General features: G+C 38.6%; 1 protein-coding gene across 1 annotated transcript in view; it reads right to left on the bottom strand.

Moving 5' to 3' along the window:
• The window catches only part of LOC126244256 (zinc finger SWIM domain-containing protein 8 homolog), a 525,958-nt gene that overhangs the window by 93,622 nt on the left and 406,152 nt on the right, over window positions 1-26,184 (bottom strand). The window contains exons 9-13 of the mRNA XM_049948222.1: window positions 22,178-22,523; window positions 19,115-19,851; window positions 16,646-16,822; window positions 15,233-15,419; window positions 5,288-5,444 (exon numbers count right to left, since the gene is read on the bottom strand). Coding sequence (XP_049804179.1) covers window positions 5,288-5,444; window positions 15,233-15,419; window positions 16,646-16,822; window positions 19,115-19,851; window positions 22,178-22,523 — 1,604 coding nt within the window. The remainder of the gene's footprint in view (window positions 1-5,287; window positions 5,445-15,232; window positions 15,420-16,645; window positions 16,823-19,114; window positions 19,852-22,177; window positions 22,524-26,184) is intronic.

Below are 26,184 nucleotides of genomic sequence, written 5' to 3'. Positions count from 1 at the left end.
TTCACCAATGTATCTTCAAAGCCATTTTATGTGATGTACTTTTTAAGAAATAAACTAGCGTTTGACTGTCCACTAATGGCTATGCAAGTTTGAAGAAGAGTTTCTGTAAGTTATATGGATGTAGATGTATGATGGGCCTTCCAGTGGGCCACCTGGTAGTTTGTTAAAGTACGAAACGAGTGATAAATTGTTGTTGTGTCACCTCATGTGCCTTTCATTCAGCAGAGTTTTTGAGAATTACACTAGGTTGTGCTAAACTTTGAAAACCAACCATAGTTACAACACACACTAAAAGAATGGACTCTGTTGACAAAAAAGATCATTTCATTGCCAGATATAGTTTTGTCAGTAAATTGCTGAAGTGATAGAGAAATGTATTTTTCTGTATGCTCAAAATATCTGGGGAAAATAGTTTTGTACAGAGAGTGCCAATATAACAAGGCAAATATAAAGTGTTTACACCTCCAATGCAGAAAAATAATCCTCGATTTATTTCTCAGCGAAGTTCACAGCAACATGCCATGAAAAATTGGTTTTGAATCATCTACAGCTACTTAATGGCTACGCAGCATGAAACAACACTGCCTTCCCTGACAAAAAGCAGACCACCAAATGCTATGTAGTGATCATATTATGGGTGTGTAAAAACTACAGCAAAACCCCATTGTTACGTTCCCGCATATTATGCTCTCTCACTTTTTACATTCATTTTTGTCAATCCCAAAAGAAGTCTTACTCTCTCAATAAAGTGCCTTCCCATCATTAACAACGCCCTGTCATATTTCCCACATTTTAAGTTTTCTTTAGTGTTATCATGACCTTTAACATCAATTTTCACACAATTTCTGAAAAAGGTGCATCATATTTCTGCCCAAAGTCAGCCTCGGAACAACACAGGAAACACAGACTACACACAAAGTTATTGATCATGTAACGTAGTGTTAGCGCATTAAGCAAGATTTTCATTATCAGCTTGTTGGATCACGGCCGCCTGTATTATATATTCACAGTGCTTGGAAGGGTGGGAAAGGCACTGCCTTAATAATAATCATGATCTGACAATAGTGATTCAAGTAGCAACCTTCCTTCTGTTCATTGTGTTGCATTACAAGAGCTTTAATTTAACAGTCATTTATACAAATAAACATTGCTTTTGAAGATGGCAGTCTCTCTAATGGGCTTTCATGAACTGTTGTCACTCTTGACATGAAATACACAAATCCATACTAGGTGTGCAGTTTCAGGTAGGTATGACCCGATGTCAGCCAGGAACATTCCTCCTCAAGATGCTCCATAACATGAAAATTTCCGCCCTCTTTCTCACCCAGGACATCCATGAGCCAAGTGACCCCTTTGTTGGCAACAAGCTAAAGATTTTGTGCCTATTGTTCTCTGTTTACAAAGACAGCCAACTTTAGTGTTTTAACCAATATTGTGTTACAAGTTTTATTTACGATAAATTTATAATGATTAGCTCACATTAGAACATCTCATATTACAACATCAATATCTTCTTGATGCGAGTTCATGAAAGAGTAGACACAATTGCTGTTAGAAAGAAACAAAGACACATATTTCAGACCTTTTTTTTTAAATAGGATAAGTTTAAATTGTTTTAATTTCCTATTCTGAACAATATAAAGAGAGTGTCAGTACGAGTAACTTATTCATTTTCAACTGTTGTGTTTCCAGTGCTTTCCTGTATTTTACACTTTCCTGCTTTTTATGCTTTTATGGGCTAATCTGCTGAAAAGTGTAAAAGGGGGTTTTAGTTTATTTTACAGCAACACCTTCACACAATATCCATAGTTATCTGACTGGGGCTGTGATATATAATACTTTGCAAAAATATAAACAATACAGAACCTTGAGTAAAACTGATTTTCTTTCACTAAAAATGCAAGAAACCATAGGCGTTAAAAGCATGCTTAAGTAGCTATGAATGATTTCAGGTACTTGGAGTAAAACAAAAGGATCATGAGAGTTAAGGATCTTTTTCATGTGTGTAAGATGTGATTTTGCAATGTGAACTTCACTTATATATGCAGAAGACTATCACAAGTGGCTCTATCTAGTAATTCCTAGAAGCCTTTTTGTAACAATCTTAGACTTTGGTCCAAATAACAGTGTTCTAGTATGACATCTCCTGACTAATATGTCAATGCATTTCTCCCATTGCCTGTACATGAATAAGGTGTATTTGACTGTTTACTGGAAATTATCTCAAATGATTAATTACGTCATTTTATGCTCCTAACATAACATTTTTCCTCTTGAATTTCAGTATTCTTTTGTAAAAAACAAAAATGAAATTCAAATAATTTGAAAACCCACTGAAACACTAAATTCAAGTCATGTGATGCCCGTGATGACACTGGCTGGTCTTACTGTCATAATGCTAATTCACAGCAATATCTTGTTTCGCAATTTACATTTCGGGAAATGTTTTACAAATGGTGGGCAGTGTCGTATTGTACAAATACCTCCATAAAAACTCCTGAAAAGTTGTTTCAGAGTTTTCCACAGAATGAGAAGATGCATAAAATGTTGTTGCACTGTACCAGCAAATTGCCACCACGTTGACGCACAAGTTCACTAACTTAATCAAAAATGTGTTGCACTGTGAAGTTAACATTAACCTACATCTGAGATATGCTTTCCCGCTGTTACAACAAAGAATAGTGTCATTCAATGAAATTAAACTTCTAGCAAAAATTTTACCCACCTACAACTGAATTATTCAGTAGCACAGTTGTTAGAGCAGTTTATAAGCTGATGTCCAGTTAGAGAAGTTTATAAGATAATGTCCATGGATTGCTGGTTCGAATCTAATCCAAAATAACATTTTAACCAATTTTTAAAACTATTTGACAGTTTTCTCATATGAAAACTAAATCACAATTACAAAACTTCACCACACTGATAAGAAACAGAATATTGTTGTGTATTCATTGCTTAGACTTCTAAGAGTAATGTGAAGCTATCTGTAATACATCCGACAATCGAAATAACTGCTACAATCAGTTCTTACTAACGCTATTTTTGCATTTCATGTAAAAGTTTTACAAATATATGACTCTTTCAGTATTCGAACATGTGACCTCTTGATCTACAGTCAGATGCACTACCAGTTGTGCAACTGAACGCTTGCTGAATGCAGAATGTGTGCTGAATGTCTTCTAGAAAGGAAATCAGCACCAAGCTTGGCCAAGAATAATTTTATTGTGTTTTGGGTCGCAGCTCACAAATGACAGTCTACAATCTAGTTATAATATACAAACCCATTTGCAACAGTTCTGTAATTCTTTAGTTTTGAGTGAGTTTAATGATGTTGCAGGGAACAGGGAAAAGAATGTCTGTCGTCACACATATTGCCGCTCTAAATGGGTGGAGCAAACGCATCAACTTTCGCAAGGCTTCCACTATCATCGTTCACAAAATTCCTTTCTATTGTTACTTAAAAGTTGTAATTGAATTTTCCATCACTAAATACCTAAACCGTTTTGCAGAAAAAGTATGTAAAAACCTCATTACTTCGGCTAACGCGCCTATAACACATGTACAGCTTAGTCTTAATCCTAGTCTGTGACGTCACCACAACGCTAGCCAATAACAGAGCATTTTCGATCACGTGACCAGACCTTCATATTTAATGATTAAATAAAAATATATTTAATGATCACATAAAATAACAGATACAGTGTGAGAATACTGACAGTAAATGCTATTTAAATGTTACAATGACTCGGAATAATAGCAATTTGAACCATATTTTAAAATATAGGAAAATAATCAACCCATGAATGACATTTCCTGAACTCTGATTTTACAAAATTACATGCATTAAAAAATCCACTGAAGGGCTTTCACAATAATAACTACTTTCACATAATCCCTGTTTTAATTTGAAAGCCATAACCACTTCCACCTGCAAAGTAAAAAGCGAGTCTTTATTACACAATATTTTAAGATGATTATTGATATGGTGTATTGGGGTACATAAGACATTTAAGAGCCGTCAAAAAGAAGCCTTTATTCTACAATCTAAATATTTCCGAACATGGTCATATAACTGGTATCCATTTTTGCTATATGGGCCCTATAAATTTGTCCAGTTACCAATGTAAGTGGTTTGTTTATGCATGGCCTCACTTTAAAGGAAAGACAGAAACGCTAAGTTAGGGGAAGAATGCAGGCCACACAATGACAACATTATGAGAAACCTGGTGACCACGGAATTTAATCCCCATCGCCAACATCACAATAAATCAGGTGACCACGAAATTTAATCCCATAGAATTCATAACAATGTTAGCAATGTAAGCAGTTCCCCATCTAGCCGGAACCACAAGCAGTTTCAGTAACTACTTCTGAATCAGGTACCAGGAAATTTTCAAGTATTCACTGATTACATTCTGCAGTCACCATAACTATTTGTCCACTGTTCCCATCAGAGAATCGGGGCCCAATCACACACTTCATGACTCTACTTCACTCAGTCACTGTGAAGAGGATATATGTGCATGCCTTTCATGTTTTAATCTGAGTTAGTAAGTTCCTTGTTCCACAGACCAAATTCATGGTAAACAAAACTATGTGGAATATATCAACAGCACAATTTTGCCATTTAATACAACTAATTAACTGGAATGAGTCGGTCGCTCGTCATGAGAACCGAGTCACATGTTGTCACTTCAAGCATCTGTTCCAGGAAACGTCATGTTTTTAGCATCACCTTGTGCCTTTTGAACCATGACTATTTTGTAAGTAGTGCAAAACAGATTTAGTTAAGTACTCATCTTATGCTGCTATCAGAGCGATGCATAGCAGAAGTGTGTTTCTCATCTGGGCAGTACAGTCTAGGCCCCACAGTTTGTCTTACTTGTTCAATGTTCCCAGGTTTTCTGACTGACAATGGATGACCTGTTGACTTTTGTTCTAGAGTTGAACCTGTTATTCTGAAGTTTTTCACTCTTAAAAAAATTGTGTTAGGAAATCGCATGTCTTTTACAACCTAAATTGAAGTCATGGCTGAATTGCTGTTGAGATAAAACACAAGAGCCCCACTTTTAGAAAATGTTTTCATAACAAATGCACAGTGCTCACACAAATACAGTTCCAATACTACTGAAAAGATATTGCATAGACAACAATGTGTCACTATGTAATAGTTGAAATGTTAAATTGGAGAGCTGGTATTAACTCAAAACACCCAACTCTTTTTGGCACGCCCTGTACAAATAATTCTCACAATCTAATTTTTAAGACTACGAGTACTATTACCAACCTCTGTCTTCGAGTTCCCTCACAGAGGAGTGGGTGGTCAGCCTCCGACACATTAGCTTTCAAGCCAAGAGCAGCAACTGCAGCCTCAAAACCCAGAGTCTCATCTGTTGGCAACCGCAGTGACTGATTCTGCAACTGACACCTCACTTCCCGTCCTCCTGTTTAAATTTATAAACAATGTCAATCAGCATTGTGCACTTTTAGTCAAATACAGTATTATTATTTTGTACTATCTATGGTTGGAAGTAATCTGACAGTACCGAAGTATTTCATATCTGCTCTCATGCCAATCTAACAAGCAATACAAGGCAAAAAATTATCCTAAACTTACTGCCAACAACAACAACAACAACAACAACTACTACTACTACTACTACTACTACTACTACTACTACAACAACAACTTCTTTCTGTAAAGCAACTTTCAGCCACTAATACTCTACCATAAAGTTAGTGTATTGTTTCATTACGATTTCATCCATTTTATTACATTTTTTATCAATGTGCTTATTCTAATTAAACTGATCTTATCACCCTTTTGGCAGATGTATGTAGACAACTATTGTATTTTCTTAAATTCCCCACTAAAAAATAAATGCACCTTGAAACTTCATAAGCGTCTTCTTTTGATGTTATTTATTCTGTTTCATGTATGTTTTCTAATTCAGGCTGCAATGTGGCAGACCAAGAGAGACTTTACTCAAGTGACCAACATTGTATTCACCAAACAATCACCCTCACATTCTGTCTCGTTACTTTTAAATTTGTCTCCACTAACTGCCAGTTCTTTTTTTATAAATGTAAAAGTCAGTCATGTAAACATTACTGTATTTACTATTTCACACTTAAGTTATGTGGAAGTCATACATACCAATCAAAAATATAAAATGCTGTAATACAATGTAAATGTCAGCAAAACTGAAGATGAATTATTTATTGTTTAACTAAAACTTTTGATGCTTACATACTGTCAAAACGGTGTATTTTACAAATTTCAGATGTAATCATCTAATACTATATTATTTTTAGTAATCAATATGTATTTACATTTTATAATGTATGGCCAAGTGAAATCTAACTGAACTAAAATTAACTTTTGTAATCATAAATTTGTTAAAATTGTAACTACAGAAATGTACATACTAATTTTGATTGTCATCATTCTAAAAGTAGTCAGTTGCACAAGCCTGCGAAGTCAGCATCAGTATTATGATAATTTGTTGTATGCTACTACATTATGAAAAGGAAAGTTGCCACTCGCCATATAATGGAGAGTGAGGCAACAAGAGAAACACGGGAAAGAAGGATGGACATTGAGTATAGTGATGCATTAGGAAATAAGTAACAAAGGAAAGCAGCACTGGGTTAGGATAAAAAAAAAAGCCACCACGCAAAAATCAAAAATGGAAAATCCAGGATGGAATGTAACAATATTACGAAAAGTAACAATACCAGAGAAGGAAAGTTGCTACTCACCATATAGCGGAGATCCTGAGTCACGATAGGCACAATAAAAAGATTCACACAATTAAAACTTTCGGCCATTAAGGCCTTGGTGGTCTCAGCTCTCTGAGACTGCAGACACGTGTGCAAGCTGAGCTTATGTGAGCGCGCGCGCGTGTGTGTGTGTGTGTGTGTGTGTGTGTGTGTGTGTGTGTACTGTTGACAAAGGCCTTAATGGCCGAAAGCTTTAAATGTGTGAATCTTTTTATTGTGCCTATCGCGACTCAGCATCTCCGCTATATGGTGAGTAGCAACTTTCCTTCTCTGGTATTGTTATATTCCATCCTGGATTTTCTATTGTTTAATATAATGGAAAGGAAAGTCACTACTCACCATATAGCGGAAACTGTCTTAGCAAAACACAAACTGTGCCAAAAGGTAAAAACACCACTATTTCTGATCATTGCTGTGAAACTAAGAGAATTAGCTGCTATCTCTGCTATATGGTGAGTGACAACTTTCCTTTTCGTAATATTGTTACATTCCATCCTGGATTTTGTATTGTATGTTATTGCTATCCAACTTAATCTGCTATGAACACAAAGTTAATCCGTTATGAACACGAAGTTATAATCTTCACTTTCACAAGTGCTGGTAGCAAGTAGTAACACTGCAAAGTTATTCAGCATTTCTGCAGTTTAAAGCACTAACTAATGCAGAAGGAAGGAAGATCAGGGTTTAACGTTTCACCAATGATCAGGTCGTTAACAGATGAATGTATGGGGAAGGAAATCTGCCATTTCCTTTTTAACACGACCCAATCCAGGCTCGCTGCTCGTGATCTCGCGGTAGTGTTTTCGCTTCCCGAGCACGGGGTCCCGGGTTCGATTCCCGGCGGGGTCAGGGATTTTTCCCTGCCTCGAGATGACTCCTCGTCTCATCATCATCATCATCATTTCATCCCCATTGGGGACGGAGGAAGGCAATGGCAAACCACCTCCACTAGCACCTTGCCTAGCACGGAGGTGTGGGTCTCCCACATCGTTCCCCTATACTCAGTCACAGAGTACGGGACTTCATAATCATCATCAATCCAGGTATTTAACATAATCAGTTTATAGATGCCACAGAAAATCTTAGCCTAGAGGTCCTAAAGGGAGTTTGAACAGTCATCCTGCCAAATGTGAGTCTAGTGTCCTAACAATTGTAGAACTGCACTCAGGCTGGCCTATGCAGCCAGAATTAAGTTTCAATTACATTCTTCTGGGTGTGTAATAGTGTAAAATACACTGCTGTTTTGCTTACTACTATAGATACAATCATTCTCATTCTGAAGGAGGCCACCTGTGATGGTGGTCAAAACCCTTAGAGTATTTTACATCATACGGAACAGGTGTATCACAATGACTGGAAAATCAAACCTTCAGCAATGGCTTCCAGACATAAACTTATCTTACTGTTTTGTAATATCATAGCAAAAAATATATACAGTTTGAGTAAATCAAACCACAGTCGCTGCTGTGGTATAATGAGTGATGTGTGGATAGAATAGGGGAAACCAGATCCTTCTGACCATCTGTTGACAACAATTTCTATTCCTTTACTTTCTGTTTTTCTCTACCTTCCCTTACTTAAACTGTGAAGCTCTTGTCAACCGGAAAAAGCTACTAATGCCTACAAGGGAAATCTACATGCCAGCTAGGATCATACACATTGCAGTTGATCAAAGACTGTCACAAGCAGCCATAACTTACCTCTAAAGCTACATGAACATGGGTATCTGACCCAGTCCAGGAAAGGGCAGCTTAGTGCCATCAACAAACAACTGTTGTCAGCTACCACTGCAGACAATGCAAAGGAGAACAGTACTATAGAACTCCCAATGGGATGTGGCCTGACCAGGCGGCACTGTTAGCGAGTATTAGCTGTTCTGCACCAATTTTCAGATGCTTTGAAACCTGGAGCGGAGAAGAGAGAGACCTACATTGCCCAAGGTAAAACATCATTTCGACAATAGCGATCATCCACCAATCAGCCAATGCTCTTATAGGGTGTCACCGGCTGAACAATGGATAACCTCGGAGGAAATGGAGAAGGTGCTGCAAAGATGACTTCACTGCTACCTCTCAGAGTCCCTAGTCCTCTCCTAAGGTCTTGTGAACAACAAGGATGGCACATGGTATTTTGCATCAACTACCAATGAGAGAACTAACTCATGAAAAAGGATGTCTACCCACTGCCTCACACTGATGACACTCTTACAGCCTCTGTGAGTGTGAAGTTATGCATTTTGGACAGTGTAATGCTCCTGCCACTTCAAACATATGATGGACAATCTGCTTAAACACCTCAAATGGACGATGTGCCTTTGCCGTCTGGACGACATTGCAGTTTCTTCAATGACAATTTTGAAAAGATCCAAGTAACCTGGCAACTGTGGTGACGTGTGTTCAGACTGCAGAGCCCTAGCTGAATCTGTAAAAATGTCTTTTCATCATCTGAGAAACAAAAGTCCTGGGGCAAGTAGTTAACCCAATTCAGAGAAAATAACAGCAGTCACAGATTTACAGACTCCTTGACACAGTGCCGATAACATAGACGACAAGTATAATGCTTTCCTTAACACACTTCTCATGCTCTTTGAGAGTTGCTTTCCAACAGAACGTTCTAAGTGGGTTACTGGCAGTAAAAGGCAGCCTGGGTGGCTGACTAGTGGGATAAGGATATCATGTAGAACAAGTAGGAATTATATCAAAATGTTAGAAGTAATCACAATCAAGCTACGGTAGCCCATTACAAACAGTTGTGCAAGATGCTTAAAATGTTATTAGGAAGGCAGAGAGTATGTGGCAGGCAAAGAGAACAGCTAATTCACAGGATAAAATTAAAACCGTATGGTCAGTTGTGAAGCAAGTGTGTGGTCAGCAGCACAAGGTCAGTGATATAAAGTCAGTTTGTAGTAAAAATATTTCTGTTATTGATAAGCCAGGTATATGTACAATACTTAACAATAATTTTCTGAGTGTTGCTGTTGAGTTAAATAAAAACTTAGTTTCTACAGGCAATCATATAACTCTCTTGGAAAATGCCTTTCCGAGAATGATATCTGAAATACTCCTCTGACTAGGGAGAGAGTGAGTAAATATTCAAATCACTGAAGACTAAGGGCTCTCACAGATATGATGGAGTGCCTAGCATGTTAGCCCAGTTCTTAGGCACATTTGTAATTTTTCCCTTAAGATTGGCCAGTTTCCTGGACAATTAAAGTACTCAGTAGTTAATCCGCTTTATAAAAAGGGAGAAGGGGATACTGCAGACAATTTTAAACCTATTTCTATGCCACCAGTGTTTGCTAAAGTTATTAAAACGGTTATGTATGTAAGGGTAATTGATCATTTTATATCACATAATTTGCTATCAAATGTACAGTTCAGCTTTAGAAGTAGTTTAACAACTGAGAATGCTTCATTCTCTTTTCTCTGTGAGGTACTGGATGGATTAAACAAAAGGTTTCGAACACAAGGCATCTTTTTTCATTTAACTAAGACGTTTGATTGTGTTGATCACAAAATATTGCTATAGAAGTTGTATCATTATGGAATATGGAAGTAGCTCACAATTGGTTCACCTCTTGCTTTACCAACAGTCAGCAAAATGTCATTATTCACAGTGTTGCGAATGGCTATGAGGTGGAGTCTAATTGGGGCACAGTCAAATTGGGGGTACCCCAGGGATCAGTGATGTGGTCAGTTTTGTTATTTACATAAATGATATGCCCTCTAGTATTACAGGTAATTCTAAAATATTGCTGTTTGCTGATGACACTAGCTTGGTAGTGAAGAATGTTGTGTGAAACATTGGCTCTGTTTCAAATTCTGCAGTTCACAACATACATTCTTTACTGTTGTTTCTTGTTAATAATATCAGCTTATTCCCACGAATTAGTAGCTTTCACTCAGTTAATACTGGGCAGAAATCAATCTGCATTTGGATCGCACTTCCTTGACTCTCATGCAGAAAGGTGTGCAGTATACTGCTGCAGCCATTTTTAATAAGCTAGCACAAGAATTCAAAAATCTTAGCAGTAGTCAATGTGCTTTCAAATCGAAATTGAAGAGTTTCCTCATGGATCACTCCTCCTATTCTGTCAAGGAGTTCCTTGTAAAAATAAGCTGATTCCTATGTTATATTGTTGATCGTGTTTACTTAACCTTATGGTTTGTCTTTTTTAGGTTATAAACATTTTATTTTATCTATTATTACTTTTATGTTGTAATTTCATGAGCTGACATGTTCCATGACCTTTGAGATTTGCTCCTCAATTTGGTCCTACAGAACTAGATGTGTAAAATAAAAAATAAAACATTCATGATGTGAGAAGTTCTCTCTGAACGTGCTCCTACAACCAGCTATTCATAAAGGATTTCTGTACCAAAGCACTTATCTAGCAAGACTTTCTGCAGGAAGAAGCCAAACTTCAAAGGAACAAGGCACAAGAAAGACCTTTCCCTTACCATTAAAAAGGCAGTAACATCTTTTCCAGTCCTAACCTTGTATGACAAGAATGCTGAAACAGGACTTCACATCGACACTAGCGTATTTTGGGTAGATGCAGTTCTAGTACAGATTCAGTTAGGTGCTGAATAACTGATAGCTTATGCATTCTGAGTACTCTCCAAGTACAAGAAAAACAACTTTACAACCAAGAAAGAGTGTCTTGCAGATGTTTAGGCCATCAACTGATTCTGGCTGTATGTATTTTGCAAACCACTCACCATTTGCCAGAACACCATCTTCTACGTTGGCTGACTAGCCTCAAGGATCTGACACGTACACAAAAACAGACACAATCAGGAGGACATTGACTGCCTTTCATGGAATCCAGTTGTGGAACACAGCAGTGTGGAAAAAATCTCAGTCATTGGTCATCACTATATTAAATGACATTTTTGCTGAACAGAAGCCTTGAAGGAGGAGAAACCAACCAAAGGAGATTCTGTGGTTACTAAACAGAACATTGTAAAAGGGGAACTACGATCCACGGGGCAGAAATGGTTGTTCATCATCCCAGCTCATCTACAGCCAGCTATCCTGAAGTTTTTCCCACGATGCTTAAAACATTTGGTCAACTGGAATTCATCAATACTCTACACAGAATCAGAAACAGGTATCACTGGCCAGGTCTCTACTGATAGGTTAACACACTATGTGGTAGTCTGTAAGGAACGCCAGTGAAGAAAGCACGTGCCACAACTACCTTGAGGGGATCTGATACCAATTCCATCTGGAGTAGCACCATTCCACTGAATTGGAATCAAGCTTTTGGGGATGTTCTAGAAGTCACCAAATGAGAATTGATGGAATACAACTGACCACCTTAAGCACTATACTGCACCAAAGCTGTGTGGACTGCCGACACCCAGATCACAAGGCTTCTTTTATAAGACATAATTTTGAAACAAGAAGCAACCCATTGTTGACAACGCAGATGGATTGTTCTATCTATTATGATATTCTACTCCAGCAAATAACCAAATTTTTTGTCAATTTTTATCTCATTTGCAATATAATTATCTGTTGACATATAGTACTTACCCATAAATCTCAAAATTCCATTTAGACTTGCAAATCTTCACATGTGTGTGAATTCCTAAGGGAATACACTGCTGAGGTCATTGGTCCCTAGACTTAGACAAACTTATGCTAAGAACAACACATACACCCATGCCCGAGGGAGGACTCGAACTTTCGGCCTGAGGGGCCGCACTTTTAGACATGCATTTCTCTAAATTCCTGACTAGCAATGTTTTCTATAAATCAAAACCATACTAGTTCTTTTAGTTCATTAAAAACAGTAAAACCCGATCTACCCAAATTTCAAGGTCTCATACAGTTTTCAAAATAACTATCTGCTCTTAAACCCGTTTATAAGTAGCTGGAAGTCACCTAAAATAGCGAGTCCGCAGTTTGAATGTAAAACAAGTAACATCTGTAACCGACATACTCTAGATGCTGAGTCACACCATTATTGTATATCTTCTGTATGTGAGAATATGAACTCAGGTCACCAAGAACTTCAACAATAATGGAAATTTCTTGATAGAGCAATACGTAAAATAACGGACAGGCAACCAATCATCTGTAGCAGATCAATGCGTGGAGCACAGTAACAAATAACAGAAAACAGCATTCACACTAACTTTCAAGCACTAGCTCTTTTTTCCAGCAATAGTACAAACATTCAGACAAACAACCACACACATACCCAAACGAACTTTGCTGTAGCCATGGGAGTGTGCATTTGTGTGTGTGTGTGTGTGTGTGTGTGTGTGTGTGTGTTTTGAGCTATTGCTGGAAAAGACATAGTGCTCAAAAACTAGTGTGACTGCTGTTTTCTATTGTGTTTTACTGGGCTCCTTGCATCAATCTGCTACAGATGAGTCGTTACCTTTCCCTTATTTTACATATCACTTTGATGTTTAATTACTTACAAGTGACTCTGTACCATAAATTAATAAACATTTGAAAACAACTGCTTTATAATTATGAAGAGTGTGAAATGTAGCTGTCAGCAAACTGAACAATCATTGGACTCACTGATTCAAGCGTTGAACTCTTAAATCCACCACAGGAGTGTAACTGTCTTTTAAGAGGAACTGTGCCAGCTACGCGAGAACTGTGAATTTTTTTGTATAAATACAAAATATTGTTATGTGCCATTACTGAACAATCAACTTCAGCACTGGAAAGGGATTACTCGGCATTTGTGGGTTCTGACACAGAAACTTGGGGTACTTGTTCGTAATGTAAAAGATGGTCATTATAATTAATAACTGTACTTCAAAGGCAATAAAATATGTATGTCAATGTTTAAAATACGGTGTTGTGCATCTTTTAGTAAACACATCTCACACTCATTCAAAGTTTCAACTTCGTGATCAAGATTGGTGCTGCTGAGGAGAGACTATAAAATCCAGTTCAGTTGCGTCACACTGTGTGACAATCTTTGATCGTGGAAAATCTTCCACAGTCTGACAACTGCCTACCACAAGCAGGTGACTATCTTCACAGAACCCTTTAATATGACACTGGTAGATATCCTTTAATAAGACATTGGTAGATATGCACTTGATGTACATTGATGTAAAACAGAAACACTGGGTTATGACACTGCACACTGTCAGATTCGCATATAACACAGCTAAGCAAGACACTAAAGGCTTCAAAGCATTTCTTCTGCTCCAAAGTCACAGAGGCCAAAACAACTACCAATAGACTGTTCCCGTTTGAGCCAGTGATACTATGTGAAACACTTCATCACTGAGACTGAAGAAGCAAGACAGCTGGCTCACTTATGAGCCGTGGACACCCAGGAGAAAGACCAAGAGCCCTATAATGCCTAGAAGCAGCCAGTGTGTTACAGCCTGGCAGAACTGATATTGATTTTTACCCCTGTACATTAAGTATCGGAAAAGTTACTGAAGACCTATTTTGGACCGTATCGTATCCTTTGTTGGTTGCTGGATGTCAAAGAAAGTTGAGGATTAGGGCCATCTGCCAAGAAGACAAAAGTGTATAGATGATTTCTGTTTTCTCTGTATGAAGCCCTATTACACTCCTGCCACTCACATCGATGACGAGAGCTTCTTGTTCGTGGAAATTTAAGTCCTTGTCAACAATCGTGAAGCTTTGAGGAAACGAACTTCCTTTAATGCTTATCATAGTGAATACGGTGTGACAATGTAACCAGGATGTGAGGATCCACTAGCTTTGTCACAACAGAGGGCTACTGATAAGACTTGAATTCAGGATGCTGTAGTCAGCTCGTATGAGAACTTCTGAAACTGCATGTCAGTGTTTCTGTGAAAGAGGGAGCTATGCCAAGAGCTGTGCTGCATGCTGTATGGCATAGAAGTTACTTGTCATTTAGTATTTGTCACAGCTGGTAGGTTATCAAAATTTCTGATTTCTGTGGTGTTTGTATATTCTGGAATATTCAGTATTCGTATAAATAGCTACACTCTCCACCTAGGGGTTCGGTTCAGTTCTGTTCTGCCTGTACACTGTTGCTCATAATAAACACACTTTTAGTGTTAAGTGTTTTATTTCACTGATGACCCTGCTTTCATATTTGGACTATAGTGTGGTTACAACATGACAATATTTCCATCACCAAGGCATTTCCCCGCAATGCCCCTCCATATCAACTCCAAACCATTTTTGATGTCTTCCCACCTATGCATGCATATTCATCTTGTGATTCCTTCTAAGTTTAAATGTTAACTTTCTACTGATTAATATGAAATACATACAACATACCAAAATGGTAGCACTAACACGAATTTCATGAAAATGTTGGATTTTAATGTTATAAAATATGAACTAGAAGAAGTAAAAGTTCAACAGACTGCAGCTTATGATCAGGCCAAGTGAACGAAGGCATGCTAAACAGAAAGAAATAAAAATATAACTGGAAAATGAACAAAGTTAATAGCTAACATACCTGGCATGACAAGCACATCAAAAAGATAGCTGGCAAGCATGATTGGGAGCAGAGCTTCCCCACGAGATCGCAATGTTCCATCTTTCAGTTGCTCTGCACGTTCCCGAATAATTTTAAGTTCCCAAGCTCCTAGAGGGATGCGCTTCAAGAGACTTACTAATTCTGACTCCTGATTTGCTAGTTTCACCTGAAAATTGAAACCAGTAATAATTTCTTTAATGTGTTGCTCTTCCTGACTCTGCAAAAAAAATGGCAGCAGACTTCTTTGTGTGTGAATATTTTCGTATCATGCATACCACACCGATGTGCAACAGAAGGAAATTTTAACTTCCAGGATAAAATCAGAAATTTTAGATAAATTTTGTTTTGTGCAAGACACAGTTCTAATATTACTAGCTTTATCTAATGTTAGACAAATAGCTACAAATGGTATTTTTTTACCCCACAATCACCAAGACATTATGCATAAGGAGAAGTTAATGACATGAAATGATTGTGTTGCATAAAGGGTTATTAATGAAGATACAGGGTAATGTCATTAGGCAGATTAAAACAGTTCTGAGGAAAGTATTACATGTGATGAGAAACTAATAAAAATTAGTTTATTTAACATAAAATTTGAGACTGACGGGAATGTTTGCAGTCGACACTCTTCTGTAATTCACATACATTCATCTTTTCTTCTTCACGCTCACCGTCTGTTTCCTTACCTTACATTATATTAGGCTATTAACTACCACAGGCTATTAACTACCACTTTTTCTTGTTCTCCTGCAACCCCTTCTCATTCACAATCAACAAAGCACTTTTCCAAAAACTGTGAATGCTACATACATTTCTGTGCCTTTCTTCTGGTCGTAGTGAGAGCTGATTGGAATGTTTTATAGACTTCTTACTTATAAATACTGCATACATTCAAGTATTATGTTACATTAATATTACCATATAGTCAAAAAAATTACACCATAATTTATAAACAGCAACTCTCTTTACACCCCTACTAGGGGGTGAAATTTTATCAAGACTGTCACCAATCAGCCTAATAACACCAAACACAATGGATTTGACATTAATATTGGCTGTTTTCAATTATTTTTACATACCACCTCCTTTCCCTCCAATTCCCAATGAAACCACCATTCCTAACTGTTGTAAGTCTCTCTTTCATCTTATCATGCCCCCAGCAGCACACACAAAAAAAAGCCAGTCTAGAAATTTTTTCCATGCGTTCTAGAGTTATGCTTGTATATCATCACTTCCCACCCCCTTTTAACAAAAATACGATGACTAGACATGTCTTATCCATCACAGTACCTATTTCCCGGTACTTACTTACTTGTTTATCAACTATGATGTGGCTACTACTATAGTTTCAGTCCAACAAATGATCTTAATTGGGAACTTAGTACTCACTTCCAGTGGCTTGGTGCTTGCCGGTGGACGAGCCATTTCAAGTCCGAACAAACCCACCCTGAATGCCAGGTGGGAATGTTCCAGATTTTCTGCCAGTACTGTGCACAGGAAGGCACACTTAGCTAGTGTAGCCGATGCTAGACAGCTTATTTGATGAGAGACTGGATTTATTTGTTGCTGAAACATTTCCCCACAATACACATCTATAAGAAGACACTCCATAAGCATCACATAACAGTAATTTATTATGAAATTACTAACTGATAGGCTATACAATAACATTAGATAAAACACTGAACAACAATTTGAGAGTACTTCCAGATACACACAATTTATAATCAAATTTTCATGCTGCAGCATACACTGAGGTGACAAAAGTCATGGGATATCTCATAAGATTGTGTTGCACCTCCTTTTGCCTAGTGTAGTGCAGCAACTCAACATGGCATGGACTTAACCAGTCGTTGGAAGTCCCCTATAGACAAATTGAGCCATGCTGGCTCTATAGCTGTTCATAACTGCAAAAGTGTTGCCAGTACGAGTTTGTGAAGGAACTGATCCCTCAATTACGTACAATAAGCGTTCGATGGGATTCATGTCCAGAGATCTGGGTGGCTTAATCATTTGGTGAAATTGTCCAGACTGTTCTTCAAACCAATTGTGAACAATTGTACTTGGCAACACTGTGCATTGTCATCCATAAAAATTCCATCATTGTTTGGGAATATGAAATCCACGAATGGCAGCCAAATGGTCTCCAAGTAGCCAATGTAACTAATTCCAGTCAAAGATCAGTACTGTTGGACAAACGGACAGAGTCCATTCCACATAAACACAATTCACACCATTACAAAGCCACCACCAGCTTGTACAGGGGCTTACTGGCAACTTGGGGTCCATGGCTTTGTGGGATCTGTACCACACTTGAACAGTCATCAACTCTCAACTACTGAAATTGAGACTCATGTGACCAGTCCACAGTTTTCCAGTTGTCTAATGTCCACTCAATACTGTCAAGCCCAGCAGAGGTGCTGTAGGTGATTCATGCTGTTAGCAAAGGTGCTCACGTCAGTTGTCTACTGCCTTAGCCCATTAACATCAAATTTTGTCACACTGTCCTGACGGATAGATTTGTTGTACATCTCACATTGCCTTCTTTTATTGTTTCACACAGTGTTGCTAGTCTGTTAACATTGACAGCTCCAAACAAAATTCTCTGCTCTCGATCATTAAGTGAAGGTCATTGGCCATTGCGCTGTCCGTGATAAGTAATGCCCGAAATTTGGTATCCTCAGCATGCTCTTGCTACTGTGGATCTTGGATATACAGAGTTCCCTAATGATTTCCGCAATGGAATGTCCCATGTGTATAGCTCCAACTACCAGTCCACTTTCAAAGTCTTTTAATACCCATCATGCAGCCATAATGAATCACATCCTAAATCTTTTCACATTTAGCACCCGAGTACAAATGTCACCGCCATCAATGCACTGCCCTTTTATGTCTTTTGTACACGATACTACCACCATTTGCATATGTGCATATCACTATCCCACGACTTTAGTCATCTCAGTATAATGTGCACATATATTAACTTCCCTGCCAGTGCTGGCCCCGGAAAAGGCAACAATAACTGTCCAATTTCCAGTCTGATGCATAGTTTTAACCTGGCAAGATGGTTCATGTCAGATATACTGACTCAGTGTTTACACAATGGACCTCAAACTTTATGCAACTTCTATTATGTTCTTCACAAAGAAAGAAGATTAAGACAAAAACAAAAAATAAATAAATAAAAATCTCTGTAAGGCAATCTAAGCAACCAGTACAGTAAATCAAGGGCTGTACTGCATATAATAGTTATGTGGATTTTAGAGATTGTACTAACCAAAGTCAAAAACTAACAGATCAACAAATTTGGGCCACTCGCTGAGGAATGCATTTCCAGACTCGCATGTAGGAAACCATACATTATGGTCTGATAATTACTAGAGATGAAACTAAGAGATCCGTAACATGAAAAAGGTGGTTCTCTGAAATTAATGTATTCCTTATTTTCAACACAGGAGAACACCTGATACTCAAGAATATTTTACAGCTCAAGATAACTCTTGTGGTATAACTAAGGATATCATATACGAAGAAAATGAGCAGAACGAGTAGACTGTTAAATGCATTATACAGCACAGATGAGTGGTGCACGTTGTGGGAAAGAGAGACAGAAAGTACTCCAAACTGTTTTAAATCTTTAACAAATCTACTGGCTGTGATGACAGATTTAAATTTAACACTAATGACATCTTTGTGTGTTTTCAACAGTTAAGTGAGAGAATGCCGACTTGGGAACGTACTTTTTGAATCCGAAACGACTTTTAGCTAAGATGAAACTAAAACAGGTGAACAGGTGGCAGTTTTCTTCAAAAACATTTGCAACCAGTAGTCAAAAGAGATAGAAACTAAACAAATTACCTTCTTTCTCTTCCCTTTTGTGGGCATCGGTGGCAACTCGATCATGAGGTCCGGAGGGTTGGCGAGAAGTTCCTCTGCGAGGCGCACACCTAGAGTGCAGGCTTCTTTCCCGTGTCCGTGTGCATGTAGACCCTCTGCTCTAGCAAACAGGATGTCCCAGGGATCCTCAGTCTTCCTCAAGTTTGCAAAAACTGAGGCAGGTACCACAGGATCATTCTTCCCTGCAGACTTGGAATTTTCATTTGCATTATTACTCGATCCAGCAGTCAAAGCCTTAGGATCATAATAATAAAGGTTATACTCGTCTCCAGACTGCTGGGAGTCAGAATTTGACGAAGAAAATGATCCGTCTTTGGACGGCCTCCGCAATCCTTCTATGTCTTCGGAGGGCGAAATACCACCCGCAGAAGTGTCCGAATCGGCATCTGCAGTATCGCGGCGAGGTGAAACAGTGGTGTGACGTGCCATATCTAGGTCGGGAAGGTCGAACACCGAATCGTGACCACTTTGCAAGAGGTGCGATGAAATTCTGTGACTAGTTGCCTCACTGCCAGCCACAGGAATACCTCTTACTGCTGCACGTACACCACTCCCGATGCTGCTGGCAGAGTCGCTGCTGCCTCCCTCCTGAGAGTCTGTATCCCCGACACCACACATTGCAGGCATACGGAGTTCCGGTCTCATTAGCACACTGCTGTCCATCAGCATGTCACCATCCGGGTCATTTTCACAGAAACCTAATATATTTCATGATTAGTATTAGAGACCATAAATATTTTCAACATGCAAAATTGTTTAAGTTATGAACTGGTTAGTGTAAATAGTACAGAAACAATGACTTCATTGTAATGCAACATGTGCACATGCACCCATTTCTGTAATGTAAAGGTATCTTTCACTTCCGTCATGAGTGAAATCTACACTGCTTCAGACAGTTCATTTGAGCACAAATAAGATAAAAGCAACAAGAAAATATTTATTTTCTTGCTGAAATCTCAGCTTTCACACCTTCTGAAACCCAAATTACTCACCATCCAAGAATTAAAGAACTGAAAATTAACCACCGTTTCCCTGCAATTAATGCAAAACTACTTCACAAGTAACTTATCTAATCTCATTCCAACAATACCAAATCCTTATAAAATACAGCTTCATTCCCTGCTAAGACCTTTGGAAACTATTTCGCCTTTACTCGAAGGCATATAAAATGCAGCCAGACGCGAATTAAGTGGTCATAAATATTAATTCAAAAGTGTTTCAGAAAGGAATGCAACCTCCAAGTCGCACATGCTTCTATTGTCCATCTGCTGAATTCTGAAAGGCTCTTCTTTGTCTGAACCACAGCAAGATCACGCATACACACACATGGAGGGTACACAAATGCCAAAAGTTCTTTTTCCATCCACGAGCAGAGATGTGGCTGTCCAATCAGCTGAGGAGCTTCCAGATTTTCAGGTTCTGTTCTGTATCAGACTCATTTGTTGTTAAATCATTCACTTTCTGGGTTGGTGAGAGTCATATGTCCTGTATGTCTGCTAGGTCAATCCTTAAGACACTGCCTCCCAGACTATCTTCATCACAATGTATACACAGTTTCTTGACAAACAGGATCTCTGTTAACTTTCAATGCTGACATTCACAAGAGCTTTGAAGAACTATCCAGCAGAGTGAACTTCGTGTACACTAGTGATGTTGTCTCTTTACTACACAGCAGTTGAATACTGTAAGTGCAACACAGTTGCTTAATGTAAATCTTATTACTAATTTCCGAGACAGGGTAATTGCTCCCTGAATGTTCACAAAACTTACAAATACAGAACTCAAATTTGAAGATCTGTCTTCAGTCACAACTTGTGATATTAATGAAGATACATGATTTACTTTGCACCCCTAAGGGCTTGTCTTTGGGTGCTTGACATTGTTATTTTGTGTACACACACACACACACATACACACACACACACACACACACACACACACACACACACACACACACACAAACAGATAGTACAATTATTGTTCAAAAAAATTTTTTTATCAAATAAACTACTAGCTGGGTGCTAAGCAGTTGCAAAGGATTGAGGCACAACAGATCACTTACATTCCTTAGCAAATTTTGGACATTACGCTGGTTTGTATACTGATGGGAATACTTAACATTTTTATAATGAGCATAGGTACTGAATCTTTAAAGGAGTGTATGAGAAAAAGTTTTAGAATGGATTTAGGTGACCAACAGTAATGTATAATGTTCTGGACTACTGCTTTAACGAAAACTGACTTTATAAGCTGACATGACAGCAACTGTAGACAATACGATATTGAAATCACTCATCTTATTTTTGTTATGTTAATTGTTAAGTTACACAATTTGAAACTCAATTAGTGTGTGAACAGATTTTGTAACAATATACCCTCTGTCCTTGAAACAACTTATTTGAGATCTGAATGTCATCTTTAATAAAATGAATTTTGAAACAAGCACACATCTTTGAAATGGAAATCAGTATTTAACATCCAGTCAAAAAGGTCAGTAAAATTTGAGAGTGTCAAACTGTAGCATGTGATCTGTTTGAAATACAAATACAAATGTCATGATTGCATTTAGTAAGATATATTACAGTTACTGGTTTTTAACACCAGTGAGTCATTATCACAACTATCTGTTTAGGGGAGTAACATGTCACATCATGATCAACCACTCATGGTGGTCACTTAAAATTTTAGAGACTATGATGTGTGATTGATGACTTGACATGGTACTTTCATAATAAGAAAACAGACACTTATTCTCGATGATGACTTATTACAGTTTGAACTGATTTACTATAATATATCTACTATATGTGAACAAGATACAGATCTATATAAGGCCATTAGACAAAGAGCACAAATTCAGGTTATGAAGAACATCAGCCATCTCTTTTTCTAATCAACCATCCCCCAAACACATCTTAAGCTATTTATAAAAAGTACAAATAACTTGAAGTTATTCAACACTAGTCACACAGTATCACTGAATTAGCACAACAAATACCCATAGTTTGAGGAAAATTGACTTACCTTCACTACTAACACTTGAACGGTTTCCATCACGTGTGTCATCACCATCTGCTGGTGACCCAAGTCCATGTACAATACGATGAAACCGTACCACCATATCAACATTTGGAATGTGGCCACCAAAATCATGACGAGAGTGGTGCCGCCTACGCTCTCGATATGGGAAGTCGATAGTAGTCAGACATGTGGAAGAGCGAGAGCCCCCATGGCAGCTCACGTGTGGCCGTGTATGTGGGACGGGGAGGAACTGGTTCAAGTTGTTGTGATGTCGATGGTGATGGTGGTGGTGATGGTGTGATGGCTGAGCTGGATGTTCACAATTCAAAACCGCTTGTGAGGAGTTCACCTGAAATTTTAAGCGCACTTTTTAATAGGAAATCTTTAGCAAACAATCCAATACAGATAACAGGTAAAATCATGGTACAAATTAAAATATGTACCATTCTCAAAACATATCTAACCATTAGAGTTGGGTCGCTATGCCACAGGATCTAGAGGGTCCCGCATGACCATCACGGATTCTGCTGAAATTTTGTGTGAACATTTGCACATGTTCCCAATGAACATTGGTAAAGTTTTACTTTAGCCAATACAACAATTCCAGAGATATATTCACAACACTCAAAAGTGTACCCCGCACTTTCAGAAACTTTGAGACGTATCATCTCTGGCAATATTTTCATGAAAAAAATAAATGTGGTGTACACAGGGTTGCCCCTGAATATCTCTGCTACCACATTTACGCAAATGTTTTGCAGGCCAAGTACGGCCCCTGCCTCACGTAGGAGGTTAATTGAAGAGGCAAGGTACTGTCTTACAGTCTAGCTGCCAATCATGTCATCACTAGTGGATTGCCTACAAGTTCCAAACCTTGTGGAACTGTGTCATCGTTAATCTTCGCTGGTCCTCTAGACACTGTTGTTCTCAAGTTGTGTAGATATTATTCTCAGAAGTTGTATTTAGTTTGAATCTTGTAATAAATAACTTTTATTTCGAAGAGGGCATTTTACTACATCCAGCCACACTACTCAACAAAGGATATTACAACAAAACTACGCCACCTTGTACAACTTTCTGCACACTCTTAATGGCAATAATAATAAAATATTTCTTGAGCAATATACAGATGGATAATTTGAAGCCAACTCCACCGAAAATATAATGCTTGGGGAAAAAAATAAGAGAGCCTTCATTAAAAAGACCATGCTCTGAACCACCTAAAAGCTAGATTTCATTCTGCAATTCAAGCATATAAGGTCCTAGACAATAGCAAAAACGTGGAGGTGCAATTAAAATACACTCGAAATTCCCGTGGTACTTAAAATAAATCTGGCATCTTTTATTATGTTCAACAATCATGTAGGACTCTGGGGGGAGGATAATATATACAAAATTCTGAAGATTAGGAACTTAGATTGAGTCAGAACAACTCAAAAAATTTAACAAATCAAATTGGTTATGAACTTCAAAATTTAACTGTGCATTACCATGGGACTGTACATCATAGTAGTAAAATTGTTGCGTAACAGCTGCAACACACATCGTATAAACTGCCTCCAAGTTTCACACCACTGTCAATTTTGGAGGAGTTCATAGCAGGCAGTTTGGCACATTTTGGAAAGGATTCGTATTATAGAGATTTTTGAGTATGTCATTTTATTGTGCAATGCTATTGACATTCTAGTTTAATTCCAGTTTAAAGTGCAACATATTTTGTGCACACACTTTTTCATTGCATGAAATGATGAGGAATTGTGTAAATGTGTCACTATGGCCAATAATGGCTTAATCACTGCTGATTTCTTTTAAAGCGAGGAAACGCGCATTCCCATCAATATAGGGACCATCCCTGATAGTTGTCTAACAGCAGCTCCTGGTGGGTTTCTTTAACAGAGATTCCCAAGCCTGATAAAAAATGAATTTTCTGGGCCACGTGAGTGCGTAAAGCTTATTAAAGCATCCTTCTACTCAGTGGATGTCTGTCGAATATTTTCAATCCACCACTATTTCATATATGCATACAGCATATTGTCCTCAATGGAAGTCTGATCTGTAACTCTTCTACACTGAGAGCATTAATGGCATTAAATTTACTTCCATCAGCAAAGAAGAAATTGACTGAAATAAAGTGTTACAAAAATAGTGGTTTTAATATGTGCACACTTTACCAGGAACTAGACAACGTCGTCATTTTTTGCCAACTGATGAAACAACTTTTCAGGTCACCAGATTTTCAAATGTTCCATCACCTTTTCTGGCCAAATTAGTGACCATAGTGAAGCAGATATACTAACATCAGACCTGACCACTAAGGTGTCCTACTTTTAAAAATTTTGAAGTATGACACATGAGCAAACATGGCATTTGATTTTAAGTGACCAAACTGAGTTCCAGATGACAATTATGAGTGTTACTTTCATACCAAAATGATGGTCTGTTAATGACTCATTAGAGTCAACACCATTTCACAGTCAAAAATTCACCAAATGCTATAGAAAGATAGGTGCTTCTCACCATATAGCGGTGATACTGAGTCACAGATACGCGCAACAAAAGGACTGTTACAAAATAAGCTTTCGGCCAACAAGGCCTTGGTCAAAAATAGACAAAACACACACACACACACACAAACACACACACACTTTCTCGCAAATGCAACTCACACACACGACCACAGTCACTGGCTGCTGAACCCAAACTATGAGCAGGAGCAGCACCTCATGACGAGAGAGGCAACTGGGTGGGTAAGGAGGAGGCTGGGGTGGGGAGGGGAATGGATAGAGGGATAGATGTGGGGGATAGTAAAGTGCTGCTGAGGAGCACTTTCCAAGTAGTCCCTTCCATACAGCCTAGCCACACGCGCTTGTCGCATATGCCATGACGAGTGGTCCCTCTCAAAATATACCGAGGGTGTCACTGAGGCCTTTACAGACTCAACCGAAGACAAATGTTGAACCCTGCCTCACTCAGTTCACTCCTACATCCAATCATGATCCACTCTCACTGCCCCCAAATCACCCTGTTAGCTTCCCAGAATTTCTTACTCGCGAACCTTGCCTCAACATCATTCCCCAAATCCCTCAACATGCAAATTAATCTTACATCCACCAAAAGAACTGCAGTCCACCACCTAAAAACTGATCCTGACCTTATGATCCTACTCGCTGACAAAGGCTCCAGCACTGTTGTTTTGAACTGCATGGATTACCTGGCAGAAGGACTCCACCAGGTGTCAGATACATTCACCGACAAACCCTACAACAGTGACCCCATTGCAGAAATCCAGCATGATCTCCAGTCTCTCCTCAAATCCTTAGACCCATCCCAGAATCTCTCCCCAGAGTCCATCTCTCACCTCACACCTACAACTCCCCGCACTCTTACCTTTTACATGCTTCCTGAAGTCCATAAACTCAACCACCCATGATGCCCCATTGTGGCCAGTTACTGTGCCCCCACCGAGAGAATCTATACTCTCATAGACCAACACCTTCAGCCAACCATTTCATCTGCCAACTCTACACAGCTCCCGTTCCTTTACAACACAGTGCCCTGCTCATCACAACTGATGCCACCTCCATTACACCAAGATCTGTAATACCCATTGCCTTACCACTATTGAACACTACCTTTCCCAATGCCCGATGGATTTCAAACCAACAACCTTCTTCCTAGTTGCCATGACCAACTATATCCTCAACCCCAATTACTTCTCCTTTCAAGGTAGTACCTACAAACAAATACGGGGTACAGCTATGGGCACCTATATGGCACCATCCTATGCTGACCTATTCAAGGACTGTCTAGACGAATCCTTCCTAAACAACTAGAATCCTAAACCCCTCACCTGGTTCCCATTCATTGATGACATTGTCATGATCTGGATTGAGGATGAGGACACCCTATCCACATTCCTCCAGAACCTCAACACCTTCTGCCCTGTTCGCTTCACCTTGTCCTACTCAATTCAACAAGCCACCTTCCTCGATAATGACCTCCACTTCAAA

This window comes from Schistocerca nitens, chromosome 1 (assembly GCF_023898315.1).
Source record: "Schistocerca nitens isolate TAMUIC-IGC-003100 chromosome 1, iqSchNite1.1, whole genome shotgun sequence".
Taxonomy (NCBI): domain Eukaryota; kingdom Metazoa; phylum Arthropoda; class Insecta; order Orthoptera; family Acrididae; genus Schistocerca; species Schistocerca nitens.
This window is presented reverse-complemented; position numbering and strand designations above follow the sequence as displayed.